The following is a 13,966-nucleotide window of genomic DNA, read 5'->3' on the forward strand; positions in this document are numbered from 1 at the left end:
AATCAACAGGAAATAACAGTGAAAGCAACAGGAATATGAAATCTGAAGTTAAGAAGTATGTTGCAAAATGCCTTTTTGTATGTGGCAAAATATTTCATCTCACACATTATTTTCAGTTATAATAGCGCATTTTATATTTCTTAGTTGACTATCACAGAACTATTTTAAAGGGCTTAAAAACGGAATCTTTTTCCCCAAAGACTGATGGAAGATGCAGTTAATAAGATGAACAGGAGTTCCTTCTGTACAAGTATGAGTACCCGAACAAGCTACTGTATAGCTATGAAATTTACCTTTATGGATGGATCAGCTATTTCTCCTCTACCATGAAGCTAACTGCACACCTGGATGTCTTTTACAAATATGCTAACATACCATAAAATGCATTTTCCTGCTTATTTTGTGATAACCACTCTATAAACATAAACTGTAGATCAACAGAGTAGCAGGTTAAAGGGCAGTTGAGAAAACAGGGGTAACAAAATGAGGAATGGAGGTCATGGGGTGGGTAGAACCATCGAAAAGAGAATGGGGGAGGGGGGGGCAAAAGAATGAAGAAGAAACTGAACCAGCTGAAAGAAAAAAGAAAAATAAAACAGCTGAACATCCAGAATATGGTACCCAGTTAAGACAGTTCCTTTCCCTTGCTGCTGCATATTCTGGGTTTTTTGTATATTTGTATGAAACTTCAATTTTGTGTGCTAATGTTTAGACTGGATCTTTGCTGAAGAATATAAGAATGCATTACAGATTTTTTTTTTCTGTAAATTTTTGCATCAGAAAGAACTGTGTTTCAAAGAAACTTCCTCCTTTTCAGTTCAGTCCACCAGGCTAATTGCTACAAGTCATGGTTTTTCTATATTAGGGATTCTATGCCAAAGTCAAATTAATTTACATCAGAGGTTAATTTAGGTCATTCTGCTGTACTCCAAGTTTCTAAATGAGCATTAGTTTGCATTTCAAATTTAAGGTTACAGTTCCTACTGAAGGCAAACAGCAGCTTTTGCCTGGGTGTCTGCAAGAATAAAATAATTTCTTTTAAAGAAGAAAAGCTAGAAGTGAATAAATAATGTTACCTTTACAATCTTTCATTTTATCAAAGATGTTTTACCTCCTCACTGAAGGAAATGTAACCAGAACAGGAAAGAATGAGCTACAAGTATTACATAATTATGAGATATGTACTCAAAAAAACCCACAGTCATGTTACAAATTAAGACTTTAACCTAGTGTGAAACACATACATGTGGCTCTGTTACAACTAACTTCATAAGGAGTAATTCAGTTTAAAATTATACTATTTTTATGTTCTTGAGGATTACTGCCTACCCAATTCATTACACGTCATTATGTTTTAGATTTCTTTTTAAAAGAACTGTATTTATAAATTTCTCAGTCAACCAGTGATCTTTATTTAGGGCTTTGTAAATTACATTAAATGAACTGTCTGGTAGCAACTACTATTAGAAACAATATATCCTGAGAAACAGAATGACTTTACCTCTCCATGCTATATGCTAAATAAGCCTACTTATTTAAAAACAGCAACATGCATTTTAAAATAATTTTCAAGGCAATGACACACTTACCAGCTTTGATAACTTACCATAAATAAGGTATTTCATTATGAGGTTTTTAACAGGTTGCTCTGCTGTTAGCTTATAAACGAGGGAACAAGCGTAAACTCCACTCTGGCTGGATTTGAAATGTCTAAATATTAAAGTTCCTGTTGGTGATATTTTCACACTGCTATTTTCTAGTAAACACAATAATGAAATAAGTTTAGCTGTCATTATGAGAAAATGGAGAGAGAAGGGTCCAAATGGTTATGTACTGTTAAACTGTGCACAGAATAGTAATATTATGGATTCAGTTGAAGGCACAAAACTCCTTAGAAACGGAAAATGATTGAGCGTCACTCAGTTCTGCATTATGCAAATGTGCCTTATTGCTGCTGAGCTTTTAAATATCAGGTCACTGTTTTTATTTGATCTCAGCTACCTATTGTTTTCTACAATACCTAATCACTTCCAAGAGCAGAAAACTCCCAGAAATAGGGCAAAGTGGGCATATATTCTGTTTTTACAATTTACCTTTATATAGTCACACTGATTAGTAACCTTTCAGTCTTCAGGAACTGCCTCTACCAATTTGCTGCTGGTGGTGTTTAACAAGCAGTAAACTTCAAAGTAGGAAAGACAGGAAGTTCTAGTTAAACAAGGACTCTAAGACAGACATTCAAAAAAAACATCGTATGTATATACCAAAATGAGTCATGTATGTTTAAGCTTATGATAGATAGATAATCTTTCTGTCCAAAAAGATATGTGCTATTATGGAGACGTAAGTCTGGAAAACAACTCCTTGGTTAATTCAAAGCAGAGGGGAAGTGAAATCCTATTTTAAAGGACAAATTGTAAGTGGGGCTCTTTAATTAGGTTTTTAAAGAGAAGGAAAAGCACTGTTTGAATTCAGACTTTGGGTGCTGATGATGAGCCATACAGCTGTCCCATGTAGCCTGGATATGGGTTACATGATGACAGCTGATTAGCCCTTTCATGACCTGAGAAGTCCTCAGGCAGTGACAATATAGTTCAGGGTTTCTTAGATATGCAGCTCATCTTGCTGGCAGCTGTCAAAGAAAACCTTGGGAACTCCTGGATTAGAATCAATTATAATAGATTTCAAGGTAAAATATTCTCTCTGATGAAGTATTTTGAGAATGGTTTTCTGATTCCATTGTCAGAGGCTAAAAAAAAAAAAAAAAAAAAAAAGGTCATTAACTTCCTAAGTAATTTAGACCTTTTACATCACACCAGATGCAGATGCATCCTAATTTTCCTGGAGAGAGATTTTAAGAAAGGTACTGGAAAAACAACAGCCTGATTGAAGTGCATCATTTGTATATACTTGACAGGAGAGTGTAGCACAACTTTGCTCCTCATGAAACTATTTAAGCTTTTAATTAACTTAGTTTTGTCATGGATGCAACTGTGGTTAAAAAAAAAAAAAGGAATCAAGTGCTTCTTTTAGTGTCAGACAAAATCAAGACTATCATTAAAAAGACTGAAAGTGCAAATTCTCTTGACAAGCTTGGGATTTCATGTTAACCTAGGCTCTAAAATCAATGGCACGCTATCCTTTGTTTTTTAGATGATGAAGAGGTTTTCAATATGATGATGCGCTACTGAAAATGCTGTGTCTATGAACTAGGATGTCATTTGCTACTTTACATTGGAATAGCTAATAGATAAATCTTGTCTGAAAACCAGCACGGATTTAAGAACTATAGCTCTGGTCTCTGGTGTGTTCAGTTGTTCTGTATCAGCCAAAAGAACCAACACTGTTAATTGACTGCATTGCAGGAGCACCTTTAAGATGAACCGCAGACAACTTTGCTATACTTATAAACTCCATTACTAAACTGCAAAAATGACAAGAAACCCACAACAGACAAAGCTTGGAAATCCAGTGAAGAGATATGGTCACAAATATGTTTTGAACATGTACCAGTAGAAATAGGAAAGTAAAAGTTTTTCTGATGGATTGGGTCACTGATTTTTAGAATTTTTTTCTACCTTGAACACTTGAATGTTTCATATACCAGAAAAGATCAGAATTTTAGTATAATAACCACTAATTATTTTAATGCTACATCTGTGTGCAAAGAATCTCCTTTCAGATCATAAAATAAAGAGCTGTGTTTTAGTGCTTTAGTTTTCTAAAAGCAACCACACTTAAAATTCCTTGCTGCATGGGATAAATACTGGATAAATACTGCCTACTCAGATGAATCTGAGTTCACAAAAAAGGCCATTAGCTTTAATTTTTTTTTTTCTTATATCTAATGGGGTTTTTTAATGTTATTCTGCTGTAGTAGGATCAGTAAGATAGGTGAGCAGGACACATTTTCTGATGTGAATTACATTATATGATTGAATATGCCTCTCTTACACCAGAGGCATTTCACATGCATGATGGACAAAAGGAATATAATCAAGTTCAGAGGTTCCCTGGGGTCAGTGAAAACTGGCATGATTTAAAACAGAACTGAGGTTCTTTTTTAATTTACGTTAAGAGAGGAAGTTAGACAATTTTCCAGTATCCTTAGGAACTAGAAGGACGCAAAAAGTTCCTATTTTACTGTCAACAGAGCTATGACTGTCAGAATGTTGTGACAGAGACTACATTCCTTAGCTTTCCATAACCCATATAATTATATTTAAAACTAAGTATTCCTGTATTTTTGTTTCTGTGTTTACTAAACTTAAAACCAATAGACTAATTCTTCTTCCAGTTCTTCCAGAGCAAAAAAGAAATTACTCCCAACCCTCCTACCCAATCTCTTTCTTATTCAGCCCAATTTTACAGTAGACCAACTCCTATGATATGAGATGATGTCTTCAGAGTAAATGATAGCAGAACCAGGCCACTAGACTTCTCAGAAACAGATTTTTCAGACATTCAGAAACAGGTATCAATCCAGATCTTAAATTCTAATCTTCAGATTAAACTACAGCGAGTATTCAAATTTAAATATTTAATATCTAAAGATATTCAGATAGGTAAATTGGTGGTGAATTATGCATGTACAGGAACAAAAGCTAGTATATAATAAACAGTATATAACAGACATGAATCCACCTGAAAAGTTTCTTAGGACTGAAATGCTGCCTACTCTGTTTTTACAAAATTTCTCAGGCAGGACTCTGACAGACTCTCATGTAACACGCAGAAAGGGAGGCATCAGTTATAAGGATGGCATGAGTATGCAGATACACACATCTGCTAAAATCAGCTTTATATTTCCTCTGATTCTTCTTCCTTCCCTCTAAACATAAGAACTGTTTGATATAGCAATAACAGGTTTTAGCATATCTGGGGTTTTAGATCATAATAGAGAAGCTGGCTGCAGGTATTTAGTTTGTCGGTTGCTTTTGAAGTGCTCTGCTTTACAAAACTATAATACACACTTTTTTTCTCTCTTATAAAATGATAATCACAACCATCCCTTCACATAAACACTTCTTCTGTGCATGTATTAGGTGACAATGTGTATAAAAAGCAGTAACTTTCCTGCAAATCCAAGTTGCTTGATTCCTTCTCACCAAACTAGAGCAAGCTGATTCCAATGTTAATATTAGCAAATTTTTTAAGATTGCAATGCTTTCTATTCTTTTTCTGTTCTACTTAAGTGTTCAGAACACCACCAAAAAAGCTGTTTTATGCAGTAAAACTTTAAGATGCTGAAAATCAGAAGTAAAGTTTTTTTTCTCTACTTAAAGTGCATATTGAAAAACTCTTATTCTCAACTAACCCAACAGCTAATGTTTAAAAACTTCAAAGTACAATTGCCAACAGAAGAGTTGCTACGCTAACTCTCAAGAAAAATGATTGCTAATTTTAAAGTTATAATGATTTAAAATTACATTTTGTGCAGTATTTAATTTTTCATTACTCTTTCCACTGCACATAAGTGGACTTGGAACTATCTTTGAACAAAGCTGCTTATTCAAAAAAAAAAAAAAAGCTTTTTAATGGCTTCAGGTGAAAAAAAAAGTGTTTACTGGTCTTTGTGAGTTCTTACTGTAGTCACAATGCTCTAAGTATATAGTTAGACAAACTTTTGGGGCACAAAACACCTTCTTAAGGTGTGCCTCAAGGGCTGGTGTGCCAGAAGGGGGGTCTGATTTTTCCAGCTATGACAGTACAATGAATGTACTCATTTACTACAGATCTTATGCTGAAATAATTGCAGTTATTTTGAAGTGTTTCAATAAGCAGTATTTCTGTTAGCCTTTCCTAAAACTGGATCCACAATTCTACATCCCCACTGAAAAGATTCTTCCCTTTCCAAAAACCCCATTGGAAAAGTATGAAATAATATATCATGCAAGCTTTATGAACTTTAATTTCCTACTTATATGGAGGCTCTCTATCATAGATAGTAGAAGACTGACTAGTCACTCTGAAAGCCAGACAATTTTTTGTCACTAGAAGTGGATTAGAACCTTTCCAAATACAGGCCAAGCGATCATATTTTTTTTACAAAGCAAACACTTCTTAAGCTAGAAATTTAGATTGTTCTTTTGTCTGTTTATACTTTCTATTCTTTGTGTGGAAAAAGCAGGATGTGACAACAGACCTAGGAGACAGAGAAGTAGCTTTGTGATATTTACCCAAAAAGTATTTTCCCTGTTGTGGTAGCTGAAGCTGACATCCTCTCATTACCACTTTTTTTAAATAAGTTATTTTTATAAAACCTCTCATCTCTATAGAATGTTATGTCAGAAAAGCACAGGCTTTCTTCTTTTATTGAAACATTTTTGTCCTCCTGCTGCTGATTCTAGTAAACCTAAAGCTTCCACAGAGCCAAGAACCCCTGCCACCCTAGGTTTTGTGCTAAGGTTGGCATAGCAACTTGGGATATTACTGAAGCAATCTGCAGGAATAAATTTAAACCTGTCAAATGGTAGTCTGAGATCTCTATGGTTCTGTTCTATATAGTTATCACTGTCAAAACTGCAGTCTAGGTAAGCAGAAGCCAGTAGAATGAAAAGAGCAACTTATTGTTAATTGTGAATACGGAGGTTGTGTTCTGTCTGATCAGATTAAGCTCAGTACTAATACACATGACAATATCCCTGATAATGTATCTGTCATGCATCACAGACTGGGCATCAAAATATATCAGTTACAATACAGGGGACACAGCTAACCAGTGTATATCCATCCCAAGGCCGATGAACAATTTCACATAAGATGACACAGCCCACAGCCTGAAGTATAAGCAAAAATACTTGTACCTCTTTGAGGCAAAAATACTAAAGATGCTTTCTGAGGGCTAAACCTGTTAGCAGACTCAGAACAAAAACATGTTAGATGCTACGGAAATGTGAAATACTCTACTATGAAGGATGGCATGTAGAGGATTAAGAACTAAGAATCTCTATGGTGAAAAATGGTGTTTCAGATTGTGTGACAGGAAAAAGTTACTTGAAAATACAAGAGGACCAAGAATAGAGTTCTGATAGACACTAGCATAGACTGAGAGGAAAGCAAATAGGATTTGAAAACACTGCTACTGTAAAAGGATGGATGGTTCATAACCTAAACTGTAAACTAAAGTAAGAGACAAAAAAGGTTTACAAATTTCAACATCACCATGTTGAAAAGGAGATGATATTGAAGGGCAAATTAGATACACATGGAAGGAGACAAAAAAATAACACTCAGATCCCCTGCTGAAACTTGGAAAGATATTGCTGATTAGCAGGTCATGATCTCTAAGATATCCTTTATTACCTGCGAAAAAGAACATATTCCACTCAGAAACAGTGATTTGGCATTTTCATGCCACACTAGCAAGTTAGGACAAGGATTTCATTAGAGGCATGTTTCTGAAAAAATAAAGTCAGCTTTACATTAGCTGTGAGCAGATGAACCATAAGCTGAAATTGGCAAGGGGTGTGAAGACCCAGCAAAAACATTTGCAGCTAAAGGAAAGCAACAAAAATGTTGACCCAGGACAGAATGGGGTGGGTGTGCTACAGACAAAGGATTTGGAAAACATTGGAGGGGTCAATGCCACCTTTGTTTCAATCTTCCCTGGCAAGGTCTGGTTTCCAGTTGCCCTGTCAGGCTCTCCCAGAGTTTAAGGGAGATAACGCTTTTCCTAGAGTATGGTGTTAGGGACTTACTCAAGTGAGCTGGACATACACAACTTCATGGAAAAGAATGACACCTATCTGAGAATGCTGAGCAAGCTGCCTAACTAATGATTGTTGTCTGTTTTAAAAGTCTTGGTGATGAGGTCCCTAGTGATTGAAAAAAGGCAAACAATACACCCTTCTTCAAAACAGGCAAGTAGGAGGATCCAGGGAATCACAGGTCAGTCAGCCTCACCTCAGTCCCTGCAAACATGGTGAAACAAGTCCTCCTGGAAACCATTTCCAGGCACACGCATGACAAGACAGTGACTGGGAACAGGCAGCATCGATCTGTCATGGGCAAATCATGCCTGACCAACAGGACTACCTTCTGGAATTAAATGACTGCCTCCAAGGATGAAGGAAAAGCAGTAAAGCAATAGATGTCTACACCAGAAAAGTTTAGCAAGGCTTTGAACACAGTTCCCCATTTCATCCTTGTAGCCAAGCTAGGGACATATGAACTGGATGAGTGGAATACAAGGTGAGTGTAAAACAGGCTGTATCATCGTTTAGAATAGAAGTCAGTGGTTCAAAGTCCAACTGGCAGACAGGTATGAGTGGCTTTCCTCAGGGCTGATACAGGTACAAGTACTGCTTAACATCTTTACCAGTGACCTGGACCACAGGACAGAATGCCTTTTCATCGAGTATGTAGAAGACACCAAATTGAAGGGGGAGGAAGAGGGGGCACTGATAAACTGATACACTACAGGACTTTGCTGCCAATCAGAGGGACCTTGCAAGGCTAGAGAAATGGGCTGTCAAAAACCTCATGAAGTTCAACAGTGACAAATGCAGAGTCCTGCACCTGGGACAGAATAACAGCAGCAACATAAGCAGTTGGGGACCAGGTGGCTTGGAAACAGCTCTGCAGAAAAGGACCTGGGAGTCCTAGTGGACTTTAGACTGAACATGAATCACAAGCACACTTTTGCAGCAATTAAGGCCAACTGTATACTGGGCTGCATTAGCAAGACTATAGCCAGCACATCAGAAGCGATTATTCCCCCCCTGCTCAGCACACATGAAAGCACTCTGGAACACTGTGTCCAGTTTTGACTTCCTAGTACAACACACTAACAAACCATAGGAAGTCCAGCAGAAGGCCCCTGAGATGATGAGGGAACTGGAGCATGTGACAAGAGGCTGAGGAAACAGATTCTTAGCCTAGTGACATCTAAGGAGGGAACTGCAGTCTTCCTTACCTAGGGGGAGACGATGGAGCCAGACTGTTCTCAAGATGTGCGCAGCAAAAGGACAAGAGGTAATGATGACAAGTTGCAACAAGGGAAATTATGAAAATTATGAAAGTATTGCTTGCCACATGCCCTGCTCTGTCTGGTACTCTTCAAAGATGGCACCATTCTCTACAGAGATCTGCAGATGTGTTTCATTCTATCTATCTCTTTATCTATTTCTATTTATCCCTTTATATTTTCTTATACTGAAAGTTAATTTATACGATATATATATACAATCACAAAATAGCCTCAGTTAGTTCTCCTTCTTTTACCTTCCCACCTTTATAACCTTCACGCTTCTTTGTTTTTGGGACGGAGGGTCAGGGAGTATGTTAGAAAATAAGTTCTTACCTGAAAGAATATTACCACTTGGTCCATGCCACTGGGATACTGGATCAATCAGTTCTGAGTTTCTCAGACGATTTGTTACACACAAAATACGTGGACTGTTTTGATTCAGCTTGACATAAACTTTGACTGAAAACAGTTTGTTATGATTAGTGACATATTTATCAATGATATTCTAACAGTAAGCTATATAAATTTCAAGATAGTAGTTCAAGGGTAGTATTGATGGAGTTGTAATTTTGGGACTGGTCCTGTTATCCCTACCACTCAAATAAAGTATTAAACACAGAGCAATTTTGTTTTCTCTGGGAAATCAAATTAAGAGAATTCTTTCTATTTCATGTTTATTTGGTTGTGTAAAGAAGAACCACAATGCACTGCAATGTAATCTTAAATGGAGCATGGCACTTCATAGGTTCTCACAAGCATGGACTTCTGCAGTGTTCTCTCTCAGTTGGTGTCTAACACACATGAAGCAAGTTGCATTTCAGTGTGTTGATCCAGGCTACTCAGACTTGGAAACCTGCTGTTTCCATGCTATTAGCAATTGCCTTTTACCAGACTCTGTACAGTGCACTTTGTATTTGTTTAAAAAGTGGTTAGTGTTGCACTACATGTTGAGTTACCTATTGTTTAATTCAAAGATAATGAGATGGAAAGCAAACTGAATAAGGTAAGTATTTACTCAATTTTTTCCACGGTAATAGAGGTGTGCATGTCTTGCATGAGACTTGTAGTGTACAGGTATGTCTAGCTCTTCAGTTGCTTCAAAAAACTACAAGATTTGTATGGTCATAATCACTCTTATAATATACAGGACTTCAGTATCTACAATTTATTTTATTTCCCTTCCCTGACATTCTGCAAAGCATTTATGATCTTCCTCAGAAACACATGATGCTAGATATTCATGCTCCAGTAAAGTTTAGACTTAAATGTGGTATCATGGTCTGTATCAGGCTACCCTAATGCTATTGAAAAGCCACAACTAGTATAAAATACTACAGCTAGTACAACTTTTCTCATTTGGAGAATCTATTAATTATCCAAACTGAATCAAATCAGCAAACTACCATAATGTTAGTTTACCACTGGCTATTTCAGATTCTCTGCAAGTAGAAAACTGTCCACATATTTGTTGCAGGAAGGGATTAATGCATGGAAAAACAGTTTGCCTTTTTCCATTACAGCAACTAGTGGTAATGCCACCACTTAGTGTTCTGTCCCCTCCAAATATGACTGTTTGCTTGCATTAAAAAATGAAAAGCCACTCACACTTGTGCTACTAGGGAAGTCATATTAAATTTCTTAAACAGAACACAGACCTAGATTTAGCATTTAATAAACTTTAATAATGAATAATAATAGTTATAGTTAGTATAATTATAGTTGATACCACTTTTAATAACTTTAGAATTTTGATAGTCTTAAGAACAGGAGATATGTTCATCTCATCTAATAATCAGCTTTTTACAGCAGCTTATATTACAGAAACAGCAAAGTATATCTTTTCAACTGTACAATAGTATGCCATGGAAATAAAGTAATTTACAGGGGGTGCGTCATTTTTTTACCCTGAAGCATGAAAATTAATTCTGAACTCTACATGTTAATGCATTTGCAAATGTGATCTGTATTTTTCTATTGTAAATCCTTCATGCTTTTCCTCAAATTTACTAACCTTCTGACTTTAATAATAGTCTACTGTGGCAAAATTCTATATACTGCATATCCCTTCCCTTTCATAATATAAACCACCAAGAGAAATTTTTAAAAACAGAACTATTTCCCAGAATTGTTTCATCTTTAGACAAAATGTAACATGTCTAAGAATCTGTACCAAAATAAGTCAAGGCGTGTCTTCTTTTTTCATTCCCTCCCTAAACAGCAGAAGTTTTAGAGATAATTTGTGCATATTCACACTGCTGATTGAGTTAACAAAAAGAGATGTAGAGCTCCCATCACTAGTCTGTGGTATATCTGTGTAGCATACTACAACACAAAGACACTATTTCAGGTAAGACTGACTATTCATTATTGTACTGTACGACTTCAGTACGGCAGCTCACTGATACTTGTATACTGTCTTTGGTTCTGGAGTTAGTTCAAATAGAAAAAACTTGACTCTTTCTCCATCTGCAATGCAAATATTATAACAGCAATAATGTAAAAAAAAAAAAAAAAAAAAAAAAGAGGGGAGTGCTTTCCAACTTTTGTATTCTATATACTTTCATAATGCCTTGCCGTTAAGGGCAGGTAAGTACATTTCATTTTGTTTAGCTTTCAAAGAAGCACTTTCATTTGTTTTTGATACGTTTGTATTTTGGGAGAGAGAAGGGAAGAGAAATCATGTTTCCCAGCTGCCAGTAGCATGGCGCAAGGAATAAATGGGAAATGAAAGGACTATATGTTTTGTAAAGAGAGTTCCCCGGGGGAAAAATATCACACAGGTTTCTGAGTTCATTTTCATTTGTATTGTATGAAATCAAGAATTTTAAAAATTTTAACCAATTTGAAACCAGATCTCCCATTTTACAATGGAGCAGTACAATCACCAGGCAATCACCTCCATTAAGGTGGATACTTCCCTAATGAGAAGCTCTATCCTGAACCTGAAGGAATATCCACAGAATTTTAATTTTCAAAAAAAAATTGCATATTTGGGTAAAGACTCTTCACTGATAAATTCCCAACCATCTGTTTGTTTGATCACCCTGGCTGACAAATGCTATTCTGTATTTGTTAACTGCTTTTATGTATGTATCAGTCTGAAGAAATTACTTGTGCTAATTTCTTACATGATAGTCAATTTTGAAGAAACGTGCTACAAAGAACTATGTGCATTTCCTGGAATAGGACTTTGTTTTAGCCTGAGGTTTGTTTTCCACTCTTATTCGCTGATAGCCCTCATAAAACCTACATATTATCGGTCTCAAACTCACAGGAGAAAACTGAAATTTTTGAAGAAAAATACCTGGAAATACGATAGATCCCACTATTTTTAAGCTACTGTCTCCTGGCCCTGCACTTCTTAAAAATGTCTTTGAGGACTGAACTGTGAAAAGATAAAACAATAACATTAATACAACAATTAAATTTACCTGAAAAAGCAAACATATTTTAGGCTAATCTATACCCTTAACAGACTTGTTTTTCAACAGATATTAAGTTAATATCTGTCTCATGTCTTACACAATGTCTGATTCCCATTAAGGTGACAAAAAATAATGACCTGATATAGAAAAGCATCAATATTAAGAACACCACTTAAGTTTAGCTTTAAACATGTTCATAGGCTTTACAGGAGAACTAAAACATTTTAAATTGAGCCTATTTGATAAACATTGTCCAAAATGCAGATAAAAATATAAAAGCATTGTTGTGATACCATCAATCAGGATGTTAATCTGTATACTGACTATTAATGAATTAATGAGCTTAGTTTTTGTTAATACTGTGATTTTCTTAAAATGAGTACAATTTGATATATATGACTCTTACATAAAAATAAGTTATATTAAAGAGCAACGGATGAGAACCAGCTCTTGCTCATCTGATACAAATTCTCATCTGCTTGTGATTTCTACGATGGTAATGTTGCTGAATCAAGTACACTCATGCTGGTGTAAAACATACATTTATCAAGCTGTGTACTAGCATAGTAACTAAGCTGAAACTGACTGTTAAATAAGCAGTTGATTTACTGGTTAGAAGGAAGTCTTAGCATGACTAGTTCTATATAAAAAGCAGTTAAGCAATCGCTTTCTTGATTCCCCTTGTTTCTGCTTCAAAGGCTAAGCCTTCATATTCTCTAGCAGGGTAGTAAACCTGTAGCAACATTTCCCCAGGAAGCTTTTCAGATGGTAACAGCAAAACTAGCATATAACCTTAGAACATTAAAAACAATGTCAGTTAAATCAAAACAATCCACTACGGAAAAATTTTATGGCTATTTTAATTTGTCTTTCTTCTATTTTAAATAGAGCTAAAAAACTAAAACAATTTTTTTTAATTGCAAAGCTTTGCAAGACATACAACACTTCTGAAATAAAACTGAAGTATCTTTCAGCTGGGCATTCTAGTTCAAGTCAGATCTAAGTTTGTTTTCTAGAGTTTCAGGCAATACAGAACTGAGCACTGGCTAGCCGACTGCTCAGCATTCTCTGTTCTTTGTCTCCACCTCCTGTCTGGAAGGAACATGAGTTACCGTGAGGTAAGGCATGTTTGTGATTTCTCATTCTGTTGGGGAATCTGGAAAAGAAAGCAAGTAATACAGGAATAGAAAGCCTTTAATACAAAAGGCAGCAATAAAATAATGACTATATCATTAGTAGCAATTGTTTTATGAAGACGGTCCAAACAATTATGTGACACCAGATCAGTGCTTGTTGCTAACTTCATTTCAATGTCGACAAAGTAAAAGTAATGATAAATACTCTGGTAAACTGCTTTTAGATTAAGGCATTTGTTGGGGGCACAAGAAATCTGGGTTCAAGTCCCAGCTTTGTTTTAATGCATCTCAATCTGAGCAATAATGGGAAACTAGCAGTTCACCTCATCTAATATATGACTGGTACTCATACTTCTCTACCTTACAGTGTTGCTATGAAAAAGAGAAGCAAGGCAGATCCTCCAGCTTTCAGGACAAGATAATCAAGGTAAGAT

General features: G+C 35.9%; 1 protein-coding gene across 1 annotated transcript in view; it reads right to left on the reverse strand.

Annotated features, from left to right (window-relative positions):
• Positions 1-13,966, reverse strand: part of ZPBP (zona pellucida binding protein) — a 31,385-nt gene that overhangs the window by 11,668 nt on the left and 5,751 nt on the right. The window contains exons 2-4 of the mRNA XM_064505474.1: positions 12,276-12,356; positions 9,305-9,430; positions 1,607-1,756 (exon numbers count right to left, since the gene is read on the reverse strand). Coding sequence (XP_064361544.1) covers positions 1,607-1,756; positions 9,305-9,430; positions 12,276-12,356 — 357 coding nt within the window. The remainder of the gene's footprint in view (positions 1-1,606; positions 1,757-9,304; positions 9,431-12,275; positions 12,357-13,966) is intronic.

The sequence above is a fragment of the Dromaius novaehollandiae genome, chromosome 2 (assembly GCF_036370855.1).
Source record: "Dromaius novaehollandiae isolate bDroNov1 chromosome 2, bDroNov1.hap1, whole genome shotgun sequence".
NCBI classification, from domain to species: Eukaryota; Metazoa; Chordata; class Aves; order Casuariiformes; family Dromaiidae; genus Dromaius; species Dromaius novaehollandiae.